Here is a 25,156-nt window from a genome sequence, read left to right as displayed (position 1 = left end):
AAATACCTCTTTCAAGAAGGACCATAAATGATCAGCAACATGAATTAGCTCTCAATGTAACAGAACAACTTCATACGATATGTCAAAGCAAAGACATTTATTATTCGATTGCCTTGGATGAACCCACTGACACTAAAGGCTAAGCGCAAGTGTTTTCTTATTCGTGTTATAACTGCAGATTTTTATTGCCAAGAGGAGTTACTGGCTTTGGGTACGTTTACAATGAGGACACATGAAACTGACATCTTCATTGTCTTCAAAGAAAAATGCCATGAAGCGAAACTGAATATATGCAATTTATTAAGTGTATGCACAGATGGTGCACCTTCTATGAGAGGAAAACCTGAAGGATTTGATGGGTTACTACAAAAAGAATTACCAGAACCAGATAATTTGATTCCCTTTCATTGTCTTTTGCTTCAAACAAATCTCTGTGCCAAATCTACTGTTTTGAGTAACACACTAAAGAAAGTTACAGGTATTGTAAACTACATTCGAGCAAATGCATCATGGCATTGCCAATTTTGCAACATGCTTCAGCTTGATGATGAAACAATTAATGTGGATCTGTAAAATCATTTTAAAGTGCGCTGGTTGTCATTAGGACAAATACTTGTGATTTGTTTTCACAAAGACAAAAGTTTTACAAGATTTTTTGAGAAACTGAATGAACCATATGAATTGTCAAAAGAGGTTTTCTGCAGAAATGCTACATTTTTGAGAGGTATAATGTCAAAGCAAAACGATCTGAATATTTTTTCTGCAGGGTAAAACCTAATCTACATGATGTGTGGCTAAAATTCTAGGCATTTCAGAAAAAGCTGACCTCTTTCAAAACTCTCCTTACCTGAATGGAACTTTCAGCTGAACTGGCAAAGTTAATTAATGAACAGGATACAAGCAAATCATTAAGGAAATGCGATGGGAAAGAATACACAGCTGTTCCAGGCTTCCTGATTGAAGATTACAATGAAAGCTTTGCAGATTTTGAGAATCATGTCCTCACACTGAAACTAGCTTTTCAAACACACCTGTTCGAGGTCTCCAAAACATCTGATGACTTTCAGATGGAATTGATTGAGCTCTCAGAAGATATTTTGGAATCTCTATTTGACACGAATAAGGATCCCATTGAAATGTGGAAAAATGCCATTGAATGCCCTCAATTACATCAACATGCCCATCGAATGCTGTCTTGTTTTAGGACAACAAGGTGTAGAGCCGGAAGAACACAGCTGGCCAAGCTGCTTCCTCCTCCTGCCCCTGCTCCTCTGATGCTGCTTGGCCTGCTGTGTTCATCCAGCTCTACACCTTGTTATTTCAGATTCTCCAGCATCTGCAGTTCCTACCATCTCTGAAACAACTGTTTTGGGGCAACCTACTGAGAATCAACATTTTCATATGCAACACAAATTAAAACGCACTTCAGATCTCAGATGACGGATATTAACTTGGAGGATCAATTAAAGCTATGGTCAATGATGTTGGAACCAAATATCCAATTCCTATCTCACAATAAGCAATCACAAAAAAGTCATTAAATGGTTTGCTGTCTAAATTTTTCGCTTATTATTAGTTCTATTGCCAACTTTGCCGAACAAATAAATGTATCTTCCCTCAATTTTTTTGTTTGAAGTCCTCCTATAACAGCAGACTTCAATTAAAATTAGTAAAAATTAATCAACAAAAATGATATTTTGTTGTATGTGTTAAAATTCTCAGCATGCAGCTCAATAGGATCTCATTGAAATAAAGTGTGGCCTTCCAATGTAAAATGGTTCTCCACCCCTGCAGTATACCTTGCCATTATTGTTATTACTTTTAGTTGTTGTCTTTCATTTTATTTACTGCTCCACGGCGCTGCTAATTGTTACAACATTTAAAAGAAATTTAAGTAAGTACATGAATAGGAAAGGTTTGGAGGGATATAGGCCAAATGCAAGCAGGTGGGACTATTTTAATTTGGGAGAACGGTCAGCGAGGACTAGTTGGACCAAAGGGTCTGTTTGCACGCTGTGTGAGTGGGCAAAGAGCTGACAGAGTACAATATGGAAAAGTGTGAAATTGTTCGTTTTGGCAAAAAAAATAAAAAAACATATTGTCTAAATAATGAGAGCTTGCAAAGCTTGAGATACAAAGAAATCTGGGCGACCTAGCGTATGAATCGCTGCAAGTTAGTGTACAGGTAACAGTAAATAATCAGGAAAACTAATAGAATGCTAGTGTTGCACAAGGGAATTTAATGCAAGAACAGGGAATTGAGCTTCAATTATACAGGGAGTCATCTGAACACTTGTGTATAAAAGTGGTCACCATAGGTATGAAAGGATGCTACCATGTTGGAATCAGTTCAAAGAAGGTTTACTAGAATAATATTTGGAAGAGCAGATTGCATTTAGGAAAGGTTGGAAAGGCTAGGCTTTTATCTTCTGGAGTTAAGAAGAGTCTGAGGTGACTTAATTGAAGGGACCTGACCAAGTGGATGTCAAAATGATATTTCCTGTTGTGGGAGAATCCAAAACTAGGGATTATAAATTAAAAATAAGTGGTCACTCTCTTAAAACAGAGATTAAGCAACATTTTATCAGTGATAATGGGAACTGCAGATGCTGGAGAATCCAAGATAACAAAGTGTGGAGCTGGATGAACACAGCAGGCCAAGCAGCATCTCAGGAGCACAAAAGCTGACGTTTCTAACCCTAACCCTAACCCTATCGCAGGCTCTCTGATGAAGGGTCTAGGCCCAAAACGTCAGCTTTTGTGCTCCTGAGATGCTGCTTGGCCTGCTGTGTTCATCCAGCTCCACAATTTGTTATCTTAAGCAACATTTTGTTTCCTTTCAGAGGGTTGAGAGACTTTAAATTCACTTCCTTAAAAGGCAGTGGGATGCACAATCTTTAAGGCAGATGTAGATAGATTATCAGGAAATGTAGGAATGCAGAGTTAAGATTAAAATCAGATCAACTAGGACCTTATTGAATGGCAAAGCAGACTCATGGCCTACTTTCGTTCCTTGTTTGTGTGTTCAATTCTCTCTTCGAATTCCATCTGTCGATCATTTGTTTTGAATGAATATGACAGGGGACATGATGTGAACATTACAATCTCTCTTCCAGAGACCATGCAGCAGAATAATTAAACTTAGCAAATGAGGCAGCTATCGCTTGCCTCTGGGCATATGCATTTGTTAAACAAACAAAAACAAAGATGGACACCAATTGAGTGTGTTTTTCTGTGCTTAGAAAACCTGCCTCTTTAAGTGCATCTTGATCAATCTTCCTCAACTCCAACTTTCACTGTTACACAACATCGTCCTACTTGTCTTACTTGCATAATAAAGCTGCTAAGGGATCTATCTCACTAGATTAGCATTCTCCTGAATCTAGAATTAGTGGGGTGCCTGAAGATGCACAACCATCATCATTTCAAGTTAGAGAGTTTCTTCATTTTTGAAATGAATTCCTCTTGAGACAACACTAAAAGGCAAGTGGATAAGTGTATGGAAAGGAAACTTTGGAAACAGAGTTTTCAGACAGCATAATGGGGCAATTGTCTCTTTCTGTTTTGTGAAATTTTACAGTTCTACATGATCAGCTCTATTATCTAAAACCAAGTCAACATTGCATGTTAAGAAAAACTTTTGTGCTCCTAAGATGCTGCTTGGTCTACTGTGTTCATCCAGCCCCACACTTTGTTATCTTGGATTCTCCAGCATCTGCAGTTCCCATTATCTCTCTCAACATTGCATCTTATCGTGTTTGCACTACCAAGTGCAAAAGGAAAGACCCAAATAGATTCAACAAATTCAACCTAATTTAAATAATGAGTAATATTAATTACAAAGAAAGGTACTATTCAATCTGCCATATCCGTACAAGATCAGCTGCTCTCAACCTCTTACCCTTCTCCTGTAAACCTGCAAACTTTCTGTCATGAGATATAATCCAATTCCCTTTAAATATTTGGATCTACTTTCACCATACTCCCATATTCCAGATTCTAAACACTCTGTGTAAAAACATTTTACTCCATGTCACTTTTGTTTTTTTCTTTTTTGCCAATCACTTTAAATGGAGGCCCTGCAACTCTAAAACCCTTGCACTAACAACTCCCTATCTACTCTGCCCAGGTACCTCATTATTTTGAAAACTTCAATCAAATTAACCTCCTTCTTCAAAGAACAAAGTGCAACTTTTGAAATCCCTCAACCCTAAATCTATTCTCATAACACCTTTCTGTGCCATTCCTCAATGAAATAGGTGGCAGCAATTTATTTGCGCATTTCTCAGGTCAATAGCTACCAGAATCTACCCGCTTGTTTAAAATTTAAACAAAGCTTGGTAGTTAACTGTCAATTGTTATTAATTGGTGTATTCTCCACAGCAACATCTCCAGCAGAATCCAGTTTCTAGCCAATTGGCATTCTCTTCTAATACAGTAAAGCTTTCCTTTTGAATTGGTTTCCTTGCAAATTGTCCCAATGAGTACAACACTAAAAACTTCAATAAAATGTATATTTTTTCAGCAATACATCTCTGAAGTATTCACATCCTTCTTAAATCATGTTATGTAAAATCAGAGTTGAAGCTGAACCAACGTTTTAGAAAGATTTATCAAAGTGTTTATACTGTATGTCTCTATTTTGATGCTTCATGGCTTTTTAACCACTTTCTCAATCTACCCTGCCACGCTCAACAATGCATGTACAATATTCACAGGATTCTGTTTCTGCATCCACCTTTGAATTGTACTTTTCATTTTACGCTGCCTCATCCCATTCATCTTACAAAAATGTACCAGTTCACACATCCCTGTGTTAAGTTGCACCAGACCCAAAACATTAACTCTGTTTTCTCCTTCACAGATGCTGCCAGACCTGCTGAGCTTTTCCAGCAACTTTGTTTTTGCTCCTGATTTACAGCATCCGCAGTTCTTTTGGTTTTCAACTTCTTTGTGTTTGCCTATTCCAATTACCTACACATGTCTTTCCTAAGTCCATTATTATACTTCTCACAATTCACAAGACTTTCATGTTTGATGTAATTTAATATTTTGAAATGGTTTCCTTACACCCAATTGAAGGTTATTAATACGCAGTAAGAAAATCAGTGTCACACTGCTGACTAGAGAACACTTCTCCACATTTTCCTCTGGTCCAAAAAAAACTATTCACTATGATTGTTTCCTATCATTCAGGCAACTTTGTATCCATACCATCTCAATCTGCTCTGCCAGACTCTTCATGGTTTTGAACATCTGTCATTATAGAATCATAGAATCCCCACAGTGTGGAAACAGGTCATTTGGCCCATTGAGTCCACACCAATCCTCAAAAGAGCATCCCAAACCTACCTACACCCAGCCCTATTCCTGTAAACCTGCATTTCCCATGGCTAATCCAACTAGCCTGCATATCTCTGGAAACTATGGGCAATTTAGCATGACCAATCCAGCTGACCTGAACATCTTTGGACAGTGGGAGAAAACCCACTTTGACATGCCGAGAATGAGCAAACTCTACACAGGCAGTCACCCAAGGGTGGAACTGAACCATGTCCCTGGCACTGTGGGGAAGCGGTGCTAACTGCTGAGCCAATATGCTACCCAAAAATGTTCATATTTCCTCTCAACCGTCCATCTTGAGGGGGTCAATTAGCTGGATAGCTTTTTGGGGCGCAAAGTAATGCCAACAGCACAAGTTCAATTCCTGTACCAGCTGAGGTTACCACGAAGGACTCTATTTCTCAACCTCACCCCTCAACTGAGGCGTGGTGACCCTCTGGTTAAACTACCATGAGTCATCTCCCTCTAATCACAGAGCAGTCCTATGATCTGGTAAGACTATAAACAGAAACTAACCACAAAACAATCAGATGCTTGAATTAATTGATATAAACGTAAACTAAAATGAGAAATGAGACAAAAAATTCAAATAGATGAAACACTTAGCACATACGACACTTCTTGAAACTATAATTTTCTTTTGCCAACTCAAAAAGCGTCAAAGCTCTTCAAAAAAAATTGTAGTTTTTTTTAAACACAGTGCCTTTCAAAGTGATTCACAACGAATCCTACAGGTTTCAAGTTACTATAATAACGTAACAAAACACAGGAATGAATGTGCCGACTGCAGGATCTCACAAGCAGACATAAGATAAATGGTCTTGTGATATGGTTTAGGGAGTTCATTTGAAGGATAAAGGTTAGCCAGGACAAAACAGATCTGTTCAGCACTTCTGTGACTACTTCCATGAAATCCATCCAAAGATTAGAGGCCTCAGTTTAACATCTGATCTGAAAGCTGGCACCTGTAATAATGCATCATTCACTTAACTTGCAGTGAAGAGTTAGATTAAATTATGAGGGATTCTCTAAACTGGATATCAAAGCAGAAACCTCCTAACTCAGAAGTGAGAATTCTACGATTGCACTAAGACTGGCACTTAGCGAAAATCATTGGTTGCAAAATGCTACAAGAAAATGACACAGCACTTATAAAAGGGCAGATTTTCTCTTTCTTCAAATGTGCTTCATAAATACATAGAATAAAAAAGGAAAAATATATTTATGGTTACTTCATACCTGGCTAGGGTACTTTTCCCAGATCCAGGTGGTCCCCTCATCAAAATTAGCATTTTGGTTGTTCCTAATACCTTCTTATTGATATGCTTTGGAAATGGATACTCGCTCTGCAACTGCTGAATGCCAGACAGATTTAACCATGGTTTTGAAGGTGAGTTGGTGACACCCAATCTCATAGACTGATGAGGTGAACCAGGACCAGCTCTTACGGGTCTCCATGGTGAAACAACATGAGACTTTGGTTTTGCAGGAGCCATTGCCACAGGGGTGACAAAAGTCTTTGGCAAACTCACAGGTATGAATTCAGGAGCCCATGGGTTCCATGAGATTGGAGATATATTTGGAACATGTGGAAACAGCATGCTACTGGAATACCGATGGTAGTCTGCTCCCACATTGTTCAGTAAATTAGGTGGTTTTTCACTACTTATATTTTCCCCTAACCAATGAGGAAAACAAGCTGTGTTTTGTTGTATATTGTTCAAATTACTCCCTCTATTTTCTAATGGTTTTGAGAGAATGCTGCTTTTTGGATTTATTTCTTTATATGCTTGTGTCTCTTCAAATAATTTGCAGTTTTCTTCAGGCAATGGATTTGTGTTTGGTCTGAACCACGGTATTTCATTGCCAGTTGTACCAGAACATTTTCCTCCTAATTCAGAAGAAATGCCACTGTTTCGGGATAATCCAGTTTGCTGATCTAAAGAATTTGAATATGAGTCATATTTTTGAGCTGAAAGCACTGAATCACCATACTTGCTTGGGACAATGTCTACAGAAATGGCTGCTGACAAGCTGTCGTTTTCAGTTTCATTTGTCCATATATCTGGACTACTTGTGCTTATGTTGTTTGAAAATGCAATCCCAGGGTCATTAGAGGATTTCTTGCTGCTGGAACTTTCAACATCTTCTGACAGCAATTTGTTATAATCTAATTGAACTTCTGGTCTTTTCTCAAAGACATTATTTTCATAATCAAAACAATGGCCTAAACTTTCTTCACATTCTTTTGAATCTGAAGCAAATGGTGAGTGCCCGTGACACATTGCATTATCACTTGTTTGCTGTTGATTTAGCATACACTTGAAAGTAGAGTTCAAATTTGATTGAATTAGCTGAGGTAACTCGTCATTAACACAGAGTCTAGAAAACTGACTAATGGGAGAATTATATCGATTCATAAATGGCTGGTAGTGTTGATAAGTCGTGCTATGTTCTGAAACAGTTTCATCATTGGTGTTTGTGCAAGAATTTTCCAATTTATTTTCAGCTGAAGAGTTCAATTGTTCAGACAAGTGCAATCCAGGTTCTCTAGCACTAGTAGAAACAACAAGCAAATTACTTCTGTGGTTGTTCATGACTACTTTGCTCTTACTATTAACTTGATCATCACTCAAGGAAGCTGCCACATGGTCAAATCCAGTGAAGCTGGAAGATGCTACACCTTCAGCTGCGTCAGACAGTACCAACAAAGAGTCCATTGCATCGTCAGCTAAACAAGATAAAAAAAGGAATTATCAAATAAGTATGTGAATAAACAAGAATGTTTTCTGCTCCCAAGCTAAATCATTATTTCAGATTTTATGCATGTAATTTTCATGTTTGTCTGTTGGAATTAAATGTATGGCTGAATTGTACATTCACAATGTAGCTAAATCTTACAAGCAAGCTGGAACTTTAAACAATCCTTCTTCTATCAAGTATGTGGAATGGAGACAGAAAACAAGGCAGGATTGTTGCAAGAAATCAACTATACAATTTAACAGCAGGTTGTTTGTACAGTATACCGTAGCAACATATATACTGTTCATCTACCCTTATGGTGCCAGTATTGCTTATGTGGGCATGTAGTCTCAATAAGGCAACAGAACTGAGCTTGGCACTGTGAACATAATTTAGTAATCGCAATGGGGTAGCATCAAACACAACGGGCAGCACTATCAGCCCAACGCTTTGTCGCCTCTTCAAGGCATGTTCTCTTCCATAAACACATCCATAATATCAAGACCCAGACATGTGCAAGCAATCAACTCAATACGGCAGTGCAGCAAAATGCCTTTGAAACTGTAGTTACTCTGTAAAGATCAATAGATGTGCACTGAATGTGAACATTAATGTAATGAATCAAAGAAAAAAAATTAAGATCACATAATGCAAGTCGCAGCCTTGTGGATCAGGGCAAACATTTTGAACCATGGCTCATCTAGTCTGCCATATAATGTGAACCTAAACATTCATAACTAAGATCTTCAGCAGTTCATTTGCAGATATCAGCAATGAAAATTGGCATTGAGTAGAGATATTCCTATATTCTGGGATCCCAAGATATCCCATATGTAGATTTAACAACAACCTGTAACTCCACAATTAGCAAAGCAAAAGATATGAACACACTTGTAAAAAGTTATTCACTGTTTGTGGAGTGAACATTTTATGAGTGACAGAAAATGAGTATATTCCTACCAAGTGTCCAGGGAGTTATATTTCTTGTGGTTTGTTGCTTCTCCTGATCAACACTGTAGTGTTCCATAATTTTTTTACATTCATATGTAGCCAAATTTTTGGGAGACTCAGGTTAGTTCTGTAAAGTGTCAACTACACACATAGCCCTCTCAGCAGAAACTGAGTCATGGAAATGCTGGAGCACCAATTAGCAGACCTTCCCATAAACCACAACATTCACCCACTAAGCAGGGATTGGACAATATTCCCCTAGTCTTAGTGGAAATTCCTTTTCCCCATCAAGATGAGGCAAGAGTACAAGACTCCATTACACCCTTCCAACAGAAACTAGATCAACCTTTCACTCTGCGGACAAAGATCATGTCTCATTCCCAAACCAATAAAAGCCAGCCATGATACGGTGTTTTGGGTCACTAAATGTATCAGGACTGAGTTCCAACACTATGTATCAGCATAGTCCAGCATTTGGAAACATAGTAAATAGGAGCAGGCAAAAGCCAGTTGGTCCTTCAAGCCTGGTACCCCATTCAACATGATCAGCTACTCAGTAATTCTTTCCCACTTTCACCCCATCCCTTTAGCCTTAAGAAATATAAATAATTAGTTTTTGAAAGCAGTCAATGTTTTGGCCTCAACCACTTTCTGTGGTAGAGAATTCCACATGCTCACCACTCTCCGAGTAAGTTTCTCCTCACCTCAGGGCAGCACAGTGGCTCAGCAATGCTACCTCACAGCAGCAGACGCCCAGGTTCGATTCGACCCTCAGGCGACTGTCTGTGTGGAATTTGCATGTTCTCGCCATATCTGCGTGGGTTTTCTCCCACAGTCCAAAGATGAGCAGATTAGGCGGATTGGCCATGCTAAAGTGTCCAGGAATGTGCAAGGTGGACGAGAAATGGGAAATGCAGGGTTACAGGAATGTGGTAGGGGAGTCTGGTTGGAATGCTCTTCAGAGGGTTGGTGTGGACTCCATGAGCTGAATGACCTGCTTCCACACTGAGGGGAATCTATGATGATTTAAATGGGCTGCTCCTCTCCTTAGGATTTGACCCCTGGTTCTGGACTGCTAACATCCTTCCTGTGTTTGGTTTGTCTAGCCCTGTTAGAATTTTATAGGTTTCCATGAGATACCCTCTCTTTCTTCTGAACTCCAGTGAATACAATTCTAACTGATCCTCTCTTCATATGTCAATCCTGCCATTCCAAGAATCAGTCTAGTAAAACTTTGTTGCACTCACTCCATAGCCAGAATATCCTTCCTCAGATAAGGGCACCAAAATTGCACATAATACTCCTGTACGCCACATACCACATGCCTTGGTCACTGACATCTCATGCTTGCCTTCAGCACCTAGTTCATTCAGTTATGCATATACCTCCAACAAGGTCTCAACCTGGAAAAGCTACAAGACAGGATGATATGTATGTCAAACAGACAGGCAGCATATTGATAAACACGTGCCATAAGAACTGAACCAGAGTTATCCTGTCATTTGCAATTGTGATGTATGGCAGATAATTTAATAACAAACGGGGGATACTACATGAACATCTGCATTGACACAACTAGGAGCTACTTTCTGGTGTTCAGGACCTCTTTAATTAATATCACAGATTCCTTTACTGCTCGATGCAGTCACTTGGTAACTTTACCTTGGCTGTTTGCATTTCTTTCTGTCCATAAAGTAAGGTGGTACAAATACCAAAGAGAACAGATACATTGCTACATTTTCTAACTAGGAATCTGTCATTTTTCTTCATTAAATAGACTGTTGCACCGTTTCCAAAGTGAAGCCCCACAAACCTAAAACAAATTGGACATGATTATTGGCGACTATTGTTTTAGCTTTTTAATCCCTTTCCATGGACAACAATCAGAAATAATTCAGGGAAAGAATCAGGATCTGAAGAACACCAATCAGTTCGAGGAAATGGTCCTTCAACAAAAACATGCTGAGTTCTACTTGAACACTGCACACAGCAAATGGTACAGTGATGTTTGGAACAAAGTGGTAGCATCCAACTTTTGTGTTAGATTTTTATTACATTAAAAAAAGCCTGCTAAACAATATTATAGTTGAAATTGTGATGTTGGCATTTGTCACTGCTAAATGGACACATGTAACTGCGAACTCTAAACTGTCTGTGTTCAAGGATTATTACACCATTGAAAGAATCTGGCAATGAAAATCAGTCCAGGGATGAATACTCACTATTTTAGTGACATCATCTCAGATGTCACATACATCACAATGTGCATAAAGGCAAAAACAAGTTGGCCATACATCTCAGGGTTCAACTTGAAATATAAAAATACAGAATACAAGGTTTCTAATGCCAACATGAAGAAAAAAATATATTTATTAATCCAAAAGCTAGAAAATTACAGAGAAGAACAGTAACATCATTAACTCTTGGAAGGGCCAGCTAAGAGTCTAACTGCTACTAGACAGCTGAATGGACTCTCCAGTTTCAAATAATGTTGATCTTGCTTTGCACACTTCCTGTGCAGTTATAACCTTGTATGCCTCACACTTTTTAAGTGCCTTATCATCTGAACATCCTTCTTTGCTAATGATCTGCCTGTACTGCTTGCAAAACAAAGCTTTTCACTATACTTAGGTAAATGCAACTACAATGAATCAAATCAAACCAAATCAAATCAATCTGTTGAACATTTTTTAAGTTTTGTTACACATTTTGGGCAGCACGTGTTGACAATTTCACTGACATGAAGCAATTTCAGCCATATAACACATGTTCACACAACTTGACTGGTGATTATTTCATTTAAAGTCAGAGTTATACAGCACAGATACAGACTCCTCTGTCCAGCTTGTCTGCACCGATCGAATATCCTAAACTGTTGGTCCCATTTGCCAACATTTGGCCCATATTGCTCTCACAAGGTGCAACAACCAAGGCAGGCAGCTCTGTACGATAGCTCCTCTTATCTTGAGCAAAGTATATATAGTCTGATCAAAAGCCTGAAAATCTTGGGGCCACTGGAAAGGTTCTAAAAACTTAAACGGGAACAATGATAAATATGTGGTTATAACACTACTGCTTCTAACATTATTCACCTGGCAATCAATGCGCATCTCTTTGGATCCGAGACAAGGAGAAAGTGCACACGCAGATCTGTAATTTAGGTCTGCTAAATGAAAATTACAAATCCCTAGAGCGGGAGAACATTCTAACATTGAATTCAATGACAGTTAGCTCAATAAAGTGATCAGTACTAAATCGATAAGATGCAACTTTAAAATAAGGACTTCAGCTCCTCTGATGCTGCATAAACACTCACCTCAGACTACACTGGATTCTGACCGTGATTATGCAATCACTGAAGTTACTGAAACAATTTAAAATTCTGAGCAGTGAAAAAAACGAGTTCTGAAGCGGCGCGCATAGGGGTTTATACCTTGAGATGGTAGGGTGCAGACGCAAAAAAGACGTTTACTACTACTTCTTGGTAAGTTTACTTAAAAACGAACGATTTTGTTTTATGAATGAACTTCCTAAAAGAACAGACTTAGGTGTGGGGAAAGAGAAGAGTAACCACAATTACAATACCAGGCGAAATTACAGCAGCGATATTTAAATACATCAGCCGGCTACCGATGATCCAGGTAAAAGGCTAAAGGTCTGGTGTGTCAGGGAGATATTCCAGCAGCAAGCGTTACCTTTGAAGTCACATTCGGACAGCACCACATACACCACACTCGGGTCTAGGTGAGAGAACATCTCTGTCATCCTGTTCAGCAATTTCTCCTTGTTTACCCCATTCGCAGGGCAGGCAGTCACTGAATTGGAGCCCAAGGCCCACCTAGGTACTGGAGCCTGACAGCGATCGGCGGCGGCAGAAGATACAACGGAGCCAGTTCTGGTCGGAGACCCCAGTCCAGGCGGCCGGGCCGGACTAGATGCGGCGGGATTTCTCTTCTTCCTCGGCATTATGCGGACACCCTCCTCGCAGCTGAAACTGAAGCCAGACCCGGAGAACGGTTACGGCCGCAGGGGACGGGGCTAGTACCGACGTAACTTGCGCCATTGCGTCATGGAGCCCAAGCAACAGGTCACCAGGAGGAGGAGAAAGGCCCGCCTGGTGTTTGGTCCAATCAGTTTACAGCTTGGCTGGGATGCTTCATTCTCCAGGGCAGTGTCATATCTGTCGTCGTTACTGCAAATTTACTTAAGTTTTGATGACTATACGAATGTAAAAGTTTGTTTGGAAATTGACGTACGTAAACGAATGATTTCATTTCTTTTGAGTAACGGTAAGAAACAAACTCGACTGTAAAACCAAGACTCACTGAACAATTTCATAGATAATGGGAACTGCAGATGCTAGAGAATCCAAGATAACAAGGTGGAACACTTGTATCAAAAGCATAATAAAGTGTGAAGCTGATGAACACAGCAGGCCAAGCAGCATCTCAGGAGCACAAAAGCTGACGTTTCGGGCCGAGACCCTTCATCAGGGAGGGGAATGGGGAGGGGAACTGGAATAAATAGGGAGAGAGGGGGAGGCGGACCAAAGATGGAGAGAAAAGAAGATAGGTGGAGAGGAGAGTATAGGTGGGGAGGTAGGGAGGTGATAGGTCAGTCCAGGGAAGACGGACAGGTCAAGGAGGTGGGATGAGGTTAGTAGGTAGGAAATGGAGGTGCGGCTTGGGGTGAGAGGAAGGGATGGGTGAGAGGAAGAACAGGTTAGGGAGGCAGAGACAGGCTGGGCTGGTTTTGGGATGCAGTGGGGGGAGGGAATGAGCTGGGCTGGTTTTGGGATGCAGTGGGGGAAGGGGAGATTTTGAAGCTGGTGAAGTCCACATTGATACCATTGGGCTGCAGCGTTCCCAAGCGGAATATGAGTTGCTGTTCCTGCAACCTTTGGGTGGCATCATTGTGGCACTGCAGGAGGCCCATGATGGACATGTCGTCTGAAAATGGGAGGGGGAGTTAAAATGGTTTGCGACTGGGAGGTGCAGTTGTTTATTGCAAACCAACCAGAGGTGTTCTGCAAAGCGGCCCCCAAGCCTCCGCTTGGTTTCCCCAATGTAGAGGAAGCCACACTGGGTACAATGGATACAGTATACCACATTGGCAGACGTGCAGGTGAACCTCTGCTTAATGTGGAAAGTCATCTTGGGGCCTGGGATAAGGGTGAGGGGGAAGGTGTGGGGGCAAGTGTAGCACTTACTGCGGTTGCAGGGGAAGGTGCCGTGTGTGGTGGGGTTGGAGGGCAGTGTGGAGCAAACAAGGGAGTCACGGAGAGAGTGGTCTCTCCGGAAGGCAGACAAGGGTGGGGATGGAAAATGTCTTGGGTGGTGGGGTCGGATTGTAGATGGCGGAAGTGTCGGAGGATGATGCATTGTATCCGGAGGTTGGTGGGGTGGTGTGTGAGAATGAGGGGGATCCTCTTTGGGCAGTTGTAGCGGGGGTGGGGTGTGACGGATGTGTGTCAGGAAATGCGGAGACGTGGTCAAGGGCGTTCTCGACCACTGCGGGGGGAAAGTTGCGGTACTTGAAGAACTTGGACATCTGGGATGTGCGGGAGTAGAATGCCTCATCGTGGGAGCAGATGCGGCGGAGGCGGAGGAATTGGGAATAGGGGATGGAATTTTTGCAGGGGCGTGGGTGGGAGGAGGTGTATTCTAGGTGGCTGTGGGAGTCGGTGGGCTTGAAATGGACATCAGTTACTAGCTGGTTGCCTAGATGGAGACTGAGAGGTCCAGGAAGGTGAGGGATGTGCTGGAGATGGCCCAGGTGAACTTGAGGTTGGGGTGGAAGGTGTTGGTGAAGTGGATGAACTGTTTGAGCTCCTCTAGGGAGCAAGAGGCGGTGCCGATACAGTCATTAATGTAACGGAGGAAGAGGTGGGGTTTGGGGCCTGTGTAGGTGCGGAATGGGGACTGTTCCATGTAACCTACAAAGAGACAGGCATAGCTGGGGCCCATGCAGGTGCCCATGGCCACCCACTTTGTCTGTAGGAAGTGGGAGGAATCGAAAGAGAAGTTGTTGAGGGTGAGGACGAGTTCGGCTAGACGGATGAGGGTGTCGGTGGAGGGGGACTGGTCGGGCCTGCAGGACAGGAAGAAGCGGAGGGCCATGAGGCCATCTGCATGAGGAATACGGGTGTATAGGGACTGGATGTCCATGGTGAAAATGAGGTGTTAGGGGTCAGGGCATTGGAAGTTCTGGAGGAGGTGGAGGGCGTGGGTGGTGTCACGCACGTAGGTAGGGAGTTCCTGGACCAAAGGGGAGAAAATGGAGTCCAGATAGGTGGAGATGAGTTCGGTGGGGCAGGAACAGGCTGGGACAATGGGTCGACCAGGGCAGGCGGGTTTGTGGATTTTGGGAAGGAGATAGAAACGGGCTGTGCGGGGTTGGGGAATAATAAGGTTGGAGGCTGTGGGTGGGAGGTCCCCTGAGGAGACGAGGTCATGAATGGTGTTGGAGATGATGGTTTGGTGCTAGGGGGTGGGGTCATGATCAAGGGGGCGGTAGGAGGAGGTGTCGGAGAGTTGGCATTTGGCCTCGGTGATCGAAAGGTCAGTGTGCCATACTACCACTGCGTCGCCCTTGTCTGCGGGTTTGATGGTCAGATTGGGGTTGGAGTGGAGGGCTGCCCGTTCCGCGGGGGAGAGGTTGGAGTGGGTGAGAGGGGTGGAGAGGTTGAGGCGGGTAATGTCTCATTTTTCCATCCCCACCCTTGTCTGCCTTCCGGAGAGACCACTCTCTCCGTGACTCCCTTGTTCGTTCCACACTGCCCTCCAACCCCACCACACCCGGCACCTTCCCCTGCAACCGCAGGAAGTGCTACACTTGCCCCCACACCTCCTCCCTCACCCCTATCCCAGGCCCCAAGATGACTTTCCATCTTAAGCAGAGATTCACCTGCACATCTGCCAATGTGGTATACTGCATCCACTGTACCCGGTGTGGCTTCCTCTACATTGGGGAAACCAAGCGGAGGCTTGGGGACCACTTTGCAGAACACCTCCGTTCGGTTTGCAATAAACAACTGCACCTCCCAGTCACGAACCATTTCAGCTCCCCCTCCCATTCTTCAAATGATATGTCCATCATGGGCCTCCTGCAGTGCCACAATGATGCCACCCGAAGGTTGCAGAAACAGCAACTCATATTCCGCTTGGGAACCCTGCAGCCCAATGGTATCAATGTTGACTTCACCAGCTTCAAAATTTCCCCTTCCCCCACCACATCCCAAAACCAGCCCAGCTCATCCCCTCCCCCCCACTGCATCCCAAAACCAGCCCAGCCTGTCTCTGCCTCCCTAACCTGTTCTTCCTCTCACCCATCCCTTCCTCTCACCCCAAGCCGCACCTCCATTTCCTACCTACTAACTTCATCCCACCTCCTTGACCTGTCCGTCTTCCCTGGACTGACCTATCCCTTCCCTACCTCCCTACCTATACTCCCCTTCCACCGATCTTCTTTTCTCTCTATCTTCAGTCCACCTCCCCCTCTGTCCCTGTTTATTCCAGAACCCTCACCCCATCCCCCTCTCTGATGAAGGTTCTAGGCCCGAAATGTCAGCTTTTGTGCTCCTGAGATGCTGCTTGGCCTGCTGTGTTCATCCAGCTTCACACTTTATTATCTCGGATTCTCCAGCATCTGCAGTTCCCATTGTCTCTGTATCAAAAGCAGTTTTGTTTTATGACCAAGACAACAAGTTTTGAATTTAGCCAATCGATTTGAACCAGGCATTTAGATACCAAGAAACAAATTTAAATCTGATGGTTTAGACAACAAAGGACCAATCCTACTTCAAGATATCAATAGGTCATCAAGGGTATGCAAGAAGAGGGTAGTTGGACAAAGACAGAAGAACAAACTGCTATCTGCAAGAGATAACAGCTCTCAGTTTTTAATTGCTGGCTCTCTCAGTCTTTTCTAAGTTTTAGAGAAAGCACCATTTAAATCAAACATACCTATGGCACAGTTAATATTCCTGACAGAAGAAGCAACAGAGAAGGCATTCCTGGTAGAATATTCGATGGAGAAGGAACAGAGCATTCCAGAAGATGTAAGCTGTCTGTAATTTCGAGAGACTAAATTCTATACATTTTACTTTTATAAAAAGTGCGAAGACTTTTTTTATTGGAACAGCATGCCATTATATCCTTGTTTTATTCGCGAATAGTTAGTTATTAGGCATTTATTTGCTTTGCTAATAGTTTAATTAATTTGTTCACTTATAGATAAATAAATTGCTAATTGTTGAGTTTAAAGTGAGTGTCAGAGAATTATTTTATTTGACTACTAAAAGTGGCTGAAAGGCAGGTTACACCACTTTTCACACTCCTCTTACTGACTATGGGGTGTTTTGGTTTTAGTTCACAGAGGGGAGGGTCATTCTGCACCTCATAGCATTATGTGCCTCTGGAGTAGGTAGAACTGGAACCTGGGCCTCCCAGTCCAAGGGTAAGGACATTACCACTATGCCACAAGAGAGACCTAGTTTAATTTCTTTTTCTTTATTCATTTATGGGATAAAGGCGTCGCTGTCTAGGCAGCATTTATTGTCCATCCCCATTGCCCAGAGGGCTGTTCAGAGTCAACCACATTGCTACGAGCTCGCTGATGGGGTCAACCTTTGTTTAAAGAGGGCAGCACGGTGGCTCAGTGGTTAGCACTGCAGCCTCACAGCACCAGAGACCCAGATTCGATTCCAGCCTCGGGCAACTGTCTGTGCGGAGTTTGCACGTTCTCCCCGTGTTTGCGTGGGTTTCCTCCGGGTGCTCCGGTTTCCTCCCAAAGTCCAAAGATATACAGGCTAGGTGGAATGGCCTTGCTAAATTGCCCGCAGTGTTCAGGGGTGTGGGGGTTATAAGGGGATGGGTCTGGGTGGGATGCTCCCAGGTAAGGATGGCAGTTTCCTTCTCTAAAGGACATTAGTAAGCCAGATGAGTTTTTCCAACAATCAGCAGTGGATTCATGGTCATCATTAGGCTCTTAATTCCAGATATTTAATGAATTAAAATTCCACCGTCTGTCATGGATTCGAAACCCAGGTCCCCAGAACGTTATTTGGGTTTCTGGGTTGACAGTTCAGCGTTAATACCACTAGGCAATTACCTCCCCTAATGCCTGCAGCTTCAGAGCACTGTTGATTGAGAAAAATAACATGCCAAATTGTCTCCAGTGCAGTGTCATACCTGTCGTTGTTTCTGCAAATTTACTGAGGTTTTGATGACTATACGAACTTAAAAGTTTGGTTTGAAATTGACATACATAAACGAATGATTTCATTTCTTTTGAGTAACGGTAAAAAACAAACTCAACTGTAAAACCAAGACTCACTGAACAATTTCATAGATAATGGGAACTGCAGATGCTGGAGAATCCAAGATAACAAAGTGGAACACTTGTATCAAAAGCATAATAAAGTGTGAAGCTGGATGAACACAGCAGGCCAAACAGCATCTCAGGAGCACAATTTCATACTTCAGGTTACAAGAGAATGATTAGGAACATTCAGAATTGTAGAAATATAACAAAAAAAATTATTGGTAGAGTACCTTTAACGCAATGAAATATTCCATGATGCATCAAAGGAGCATGATAAAATCTAAAAGTCTTCCATCTTCCCTCTTCCATTGGGCAGAAAATACAAAAGTTTGAAAACATGCACCAACAGCATTAAGAACAGCTTCTTCACTGTTATCAGACTTATGAACAAACCTCTCATATATTAAATTTGATCTTCCTCTGCACTTCATTGATGTAACAGTATGTTCTGCATTCTGTTCTATTATCCTGATGTGTCTATGTAAAGTATGATTACTGTATCTCAGTACATGTGACAGTAATCAAACAAAAATATGACACCAACGAGATGTGTAAGTCAGATGACAAAAGCTTTGGTCATCAAAGAAGCATTTTTTAAAGGATGGGAGTGGAAAAGTGAGGGAATTCCTATATCCGAGACAGCCAAGGGCAAGACCACCAATGACTGGGCACAGGCTGCCAAGATTAGATGATCACAAATATATCAGAGGTAGTGAGATTAGCGATTGCAGGGATATGAGGAATAAAACTTTGGAAGGAAGAATGTAATTCCAACCATCATGTCTGTGCCAGCCATTAAAGATTTATCAAATCTGTTATGATCCTGAAGCAGACCATCACCTTTTATGATCTAGAACCATAGAAATGATACAGTATGAAAGGGTGTAGAGCTGGATGAACACAGCAGGCCAGGCAGCATCTTAGGAGCAGGAAAGCTGATGTTTCGGGCCTAGAACCTTCATCAGAAATTTCTGATGAAGGGTCTAGGACCGAAACGTCAGCTTTCCTGCTCCTAAGATGTTGCTTGGCCTGCTGTGTTCATCCAGCTGTAGACCTTGTTAGCTCAGATTCTCCAGCATCTGCAGTTCCTATTCCCCCAGTATAGAAGGGTGGCAGCCCATCTTCTCCATGCTGACCCAAAAACACTTTTTAATTCCCTGTTCCTGCATGTGGCCCATAGCATTGCAGCAGAGAGCACTTAAGGTGCAGATCCAAGTACTTGTTAAAAATTTAGGATCTCTGCCTTGGATACCAACTTAGGCAGCAAATTCCAGACACCCAGCACACCCTGCATAAGAAGTTTTTCTCACATCCCCTCCAATCCTTCTGCTGACTAGCTTCAAACTATGACCCTGTATTTTGAACTCCCTTACAAGGGAAACAGTTCCTCCTGTCTACTCTACTCCTCACAATTCTATATACCCCAATGATGTCACCCCTCAGGCCCCTCTGTTCCAAAGAAAACAAACCCAAATTTTCCAATCTCTCCTCGCAGATACAATTATCCTGGCAACATTCTAGTAAATCTCCACACTCTCTCCAGAGCAATTATATTCTTCCTGTAATGTAACCAGAACTGCACATAATACTTCAGTTGTGGCCTCACTAGTGTCTTATATAGATAAATCATTATATCCCTATGTTTTTACTTTGTACCTCCGCCAATGAAAGAGATCATTACATTTGCCTTCTTGACAACCTTATCTACCTGTACTGTTACCTTCAGGGACTTGTTAACTTTCACTTCAAGGTATCTCACATCATCTACCCCTCTCAGTATACTCTGTTTATTGTATGATTTTCTGGCTAGGGGCCAATAAAGCTTAAAAAAGACACATTCTAAGCACTTAATAAAAGAATAAAACTACAAGATTCCACAGTTTTAAACAAACAGAAATAAATTTTACTGTATAAGAAGTGAGCACAAGAATGCAATTTAGCACATGTATACAATTTTTTTTTCTAACATTCAATTAGAATTAACCTGCAAAAAGTATGGGTAACACACAATGTGGTCAAATAGCCCACACAGCACATCAAATAGCAAATTCAATGAAGACCGATCCCGCAGATTTCTCAGTAATCTACTCCCAAATACGTGACATAATGGACCATGATATCTCATTCAAATTTTACTTGGAATTCAAATTTCTTCTCTTTCAAAGATCCAGTTTTCCAGCTTCCTCAAACGCTCATCCATCATGGACTACCTCAATGAAGGCTCGCATTCTGGATATTTACTCTCCCAACTAGGATTGCACTTCTCTGGATTCTAGAAACTGCACTCCAGCACCTACTCACAGACATAATTTCAACTTGTCTGCAGATATCTAGCTTCACTATGATAGTACTGATCCTGCATTTCTGAGTTCTAATCTTGCCCAGCTACACAAAGCAAATACTGCTGTTGGCATCTTTTCCCCTTGCATGAAGTTGCACTTAACAATGTTATAATTTTCCCACTAACGCTTCAGACACTTGCCCTGTTTTATTTCCAAAGAAGTCAAGTTTCGCTCTTTCTCTAGTAGGTACATCTACATATTGAAAAAGAAAATTTTTTTGACACATTTAGTAAATTCCTTACCACCCAAACCCATAACACTGTGGCAGTCCTAGTCTATGTTGGAAAGGGAAAATCCCCTCCTATTACAACCATGTTATTCTTACATGTATCTGAGATCTCTCAACATATTTGCTCCTCAGTTTCTTGCGGACTGTTGGTAATCCTATACAATCTCATTAAGGTGATCAACCCCTCTTTTTGAATTCCACCCCTATAGCTTCACTGGATGATCATGTAGGAATATTCTTTGTAAGTACAGCAGTAATGTTTTCCCTAATATAAAATACCACTCCCCCTTCCTCTCTTGCCTCCCTTTCTATCCTTCCTATAGTTTCTAAAGCCCATAACACTGAGCTGCCAAGCCTGTTCTTCCCTCAGCCATGTCCCAATCCCAAGATGCCATACATGCCTTGAGTTCATCCATCTTATCTGTCAGATGCCGTGCATCGAAATGAATGCGGTTTAATTCTTCGGAGTTACCCTGTTCTCTGACTTGCTCTTATCAGCCTTTTCTAATTTACTTGCTCTCTTTAACTTTAGAACAATCCTTATCTATCTTTCTACTTAGATCTACTACTTGGGATCCTGCCCAACTGTGTACTAGTTTAAAGGCTCCCGAATAGCACTAGCAAATCTCCCCACCAGGAATTTGGTCCCCCTCCAGTTTAGGTGAAACCTGTCCCTTTTGAACATGTCTCTTCTGTCTCAGAAGATATTCCAATAATCCAAAAATCTGAAGCCTTGCCCGCTGCACCAACTCCTCAGCCACTGATTTATCTGCCCTATCTTCTTATTTCCTACTCTCACTAGTATGTGGTGCTGGAAATAATCCAGAGATTACTAACTTTGAGGTTTTGCCTAACTTCCTTTATTCACTCTGCAAAGCCTCAACCTTTCTCGAACTGTGTTGTTCTTACCAATGTGCACAGCAACTTCTGGCTTCTCATTCTCCCCTTTGACAATATGCTACAGCAGCTATGAGACGTCCTTGACCCTGGCACCAGGGAGGCAACATATTGACTATTAGTGATAAGATCAAGATTTGCTGCCCATGCTAATTGCTCTTGAGCTGAGTGGCATGCCATATCATTTTAAACAGCGCATGCACATTGTTGTGAGTCTGGAGTCACATGTAGGCCAGACCAGGTAAGGATGGCAGTTTCTTTCCCTAAAGAACCTCAGTAAACCAAATGAGTTTATCCCAACAATTGACGGCGGTTTCACAATCATCATTAGACTCTTAATTCTAGACTTTTTTGTCAAATTCAAATACCACCATTTGCTACAATGGCATTCAAACCTGGATATTACCAGTAGACCATTGCAGTCCCTATAGGTAGGTTAAGCAAGTGGGCAAAAACATAGCTGATGGAATCTAACATAGCCCACTCCACCATTCAATAACATCATAGCTGACCTAAGTATAGACTCAACTCTGCCTCCCTGGATATCTCTAATAATACCTTTCATCGTCATCATAATGAAGAATCTATTTACTGCTGCCTGAAAATCATTTAAAGATTCTGCATCCACTGTCTTTTGATGAAGGGAATTCTAAAGATTCTCAGGAATCTAATCTAGTCAAACTGAGAGTAAATGTTTTTATTTATCTCTGAATAAATGGATAACTCCTTATTTTTCAACTATTACCCTATTTCTTGATTCTCCTTCACAAAGAAACAGTCTTTATATAGAGATATATCCATCTGGTGAAGACCCCTCAGGATCTTATATGTTTCAATTAAATCACCTCCAACACTTCTGAACTCTGGAGGACACAGTTCTAGCCTGGATAACAAAGTGTGGAGCTGGATGAACACAGCAGGCCAAGCAGCATCTTAGAAGCACAAAAGCTGACGTTTCGAGCCTAGGCCCTTCATCAGAGAGGGGGATCCCAGAAGAACTGACCTATCCCCTCCCCACCACCTCTTGTCTCCACCTATCTTCTCCTCTATACATCTTCGGTTCGCCTCCCCCTCGCTCCCTATTTATTCCAGAACCCTCTCCCCATCTTCTGATGAAGGGTCTAGGTCCGAAACGTCAGGTTTTGTGCTCCTGTTGCTTGGCCTGCTGTGTTCATCCAGCCCCACACTTTGTTGTCTCCTCCTGTGTAGGTGGCGATGTGGTTACTGTCAGTCCGTGCGCATCCACTCCTCCAGGGTAAGGTGGCGCTGCGCCACTTAGCCCGCCCACGGTGTGTTGGTGCTCCTCCTGGCCAGAGGGCGCTGCCTCTCTCCGTTCGCTGTGGCGTGTTGTGGCCGCTCTGTCCGTTGTTCCCCGGCGCTGTCCTGCTGCCGCCGCCGCTGCTCGGTGCGACTGTGTGAAACTCCTGCTTTGCTGGACACCTGAGAGCGAACTGCCGGGATTCATGAGGTGAGCGCCGCTGCTGGAGCCGGGAATGGAGCCCGCGGCAGCTCGGGCGGGAGGCTAGCTACAGGCCGCGCTCAGCCTCCCTCCCGCCTGCTCGCTGGCTGAGATACAGTATTTCAGAACTCGAGCGGGACGGTGCGCGGAGGAGGGGGAGGGAAGGCCGGGGCCTGGCTACCTCGGGGTCCTCCTTAGAAAACCAAAAAAAACCGAAGAAGAAAACAAAATCCCCGGTCCCGGACGCAGAAAGTTGCAGAAATTCAACGAGTCGCTGAATGAAGCGGCGGCGAGTCTGAGCTCGGGGCCGCGGCCTGCTCCCCGAGTCTTTGTAATTTATGGCGGGACAGATCTGAGTATTTCCCGGATTCGCGCCCGCCCCCCCCCCCTCTCCTCCCCACTCTCTTCCATGAAGTTGTAAATAACCGGCCCGAGATGTGTGACTGTACTCCATCATACCGCCACTGCTGTCCTGGTGCCGAGGCCTGAGATTGCAGGCCCGAGGAGCCCGTGCGCGACAACTTTTTGTGGCGATGTGAGGTTGGTTGGCGGCCGGATAGCTCCTGCACCATACCGAGGACGGGCACGCATTCACTCTAATTCGGACCCTGCTCCGGGTTCAGCCAAAACGCAGGCCGATTGAGCGGAGTTTGTGACCGCTTCTTCTCCCTCTCTGCATACCCCTGACCCCGGACAGAATGTGATTGGAAAACATTTTTGGCTGCAAGATATTAAAGACACCTTTTCCGAGTCTCTTGGCTCCTTCCATTCCTCAACGTTATCAACAAGATCGGTCAGCATGGATCTGCTGTTTTATGCCTTGACATTTTTTTTAATTGAGGAAGGATTGGAAAGGAAAAAACTGAGTGTAACATTTTAAACTTATTTCTGACCAGCAGAGGCCAGTAGTGATCTACAGAAAGGGAAAACTCGAAGGCGATGGCTTTCCCACAACCGAAATCTGCGGATGGAAAAATCATAATCTATCCTCCTGGTGTTAAGGAAATTACCGACAAAATTTCCAACGATGAATTGGTCAAAAGGCTAAAGGTACTTTTAGACTTGACTTGTTGAAATAATTTTCCAAGATGCTTTGTTTTCTGAAAATCCATCAATTTGAAACCGCAGCGCAGGGCAACTCTCAGCTGGTCGGTTGGCATCTTTGGTGAAAGAGATTGACGTTTCAGGTGCATGACCTTACGTGAAAATATGATGTGGATTTTTTTTTCATTTTATGCTTAAGATTACCAATAAATTAATTCTAATTTGCACAGATCACTTAATTGCAGTATTTTCGATCATTTAACAAATTGCAACATGGCAATGTGTGGCATTGTTTCACAGTTTGACTTTGTTTTGCAGTTTCATTGAAAATTAAGAAATTATTTCAAGTTAGTTAAGCATGAGTAGTTTAACAGCATCACAAATTGATCATTTTGTCTTTGTGCTATCTTTTATATTAGCCTATCTTGAAACAATAATCTGCAGTTGAGAATTTAGTTCTTGATGGATTGCTGTAGGTTATGAGAGAATTAGTGGCTTCTCTTCCCTTCTCCAACTCCATTACTCCAAATAAAGTTTAATAATATGGCTTTGGAGAACTTTGTCCCAAAAGATTTTGATATTATCAACACATTTCAAGGAAAGTTTAGTGTTAAATTTTGTAGATTGCTGCAGATACAGAATGCTAACTTATTTTTCTGAAATGTGTAGGACTGTGGAGTTTTTATTTGGAATGCTTAAAAATAATTGGAATTGCTTTACCTAACTGATTTTTGATAGTGGATGTTCTAGTGTTGAAATCTCCCTATCTATTTACCCGTTTTGAGAATGATATTTTGTTTTTCACTCGGTTTGAATTTTTATTTC

The 25,156-nt window shown here is 42.4% G+C and overlaps 2 protein-coding genes across 16 annotated transcripts in view; one reads left to right on the top strand and one right to left on the bottom strand.

Annotated features, from left to right (window-relative positions):
* Positions 1 to 13,089, bottom strand: part of n4bp2 (NEDD4 binding protein 2) — an 89,323-nt gene extending 76,234 nt beyond the window's left edge. For 5 of the 6 annotated variants that reach the window (XR_007247585.2, XM_048531427.2, XM_048531433.2 and 2 more), the window contains exons 1-2: positions 12,732 to 13,089; positions 6,583 to 8,074 (exon numbers count right to left, since the gene is read on the bottom strand). Coding sequence is in view for 4 of the 6 variants with exons in the window: in XM_048531427.2 (XP_048387384.1) it covers positions 6,583 to 8,074; positions 12,732 to 13,002 (1,763 nt within the window). In the remaining 2 variants the exon portion in view is untranslated. The remainder of the gene's footprint in view (positions 1 to 6,582; positions 8,075 to 12,731) is intronic. The other variant, XM_048531458.2, reaches the window with a different exon arrangement.
* Positions 13,090 to 23,148: 10,059 nt separating this feature from the next.
* The window catches only part of pds5a (PDS5 cohesin associated factor A), a 237,414-nt gene continuing 235,406 nt past the window's right edge, over positions 23,149 to 25,156 (top strand). For 6 of the 10 annotated variants that reach the window (XM_048542549.2, XM_048542523.2, XM_048542504.2 and 3 more), the window contains exons 1-2: positions 23,150 to 23,296; positions 24,187 to 24,337. In XM_048542549.2, coding sequence (XP_048398506.1) covers positions 24,227 to 24,337 — 111 coding nt within the window. In that variant the 5' untranslated portion in view covers positions 23,150 to 23,296; positions 24,187 to 24,226. Of the gene's footprint in view, positions 23,297 to 24,183; positions 24,338 to 25,156 lie in introns of all 10 variants that reach the window. The other 4 variants (XM_048542485.2, XM_048542541.2, XM_048542532.2 and 1 more) reach the window with 2 other exon arrangements.

Source organism: Stegostoma tigrinum, chromosome 1 (genome assembly GCF_030684315.1).
Source record: "Stegostoma tigrinum isolate sSteTig4 chromosome 1, sSteTig4.hap1, whole genome shotgun sequence".
In the NCBI taxonomy this organism is placed as follows: domain Eukaryota; kingdom Metazoa; phylum Chordata; class Chondrichthyes; order Orectolobiformes; family Stegostomatidae; genus Stegostoma; species Stegostoma tigrinum.
This window is presented reverse-complemented; position numbering and strand designations above follow the sequence as displayed.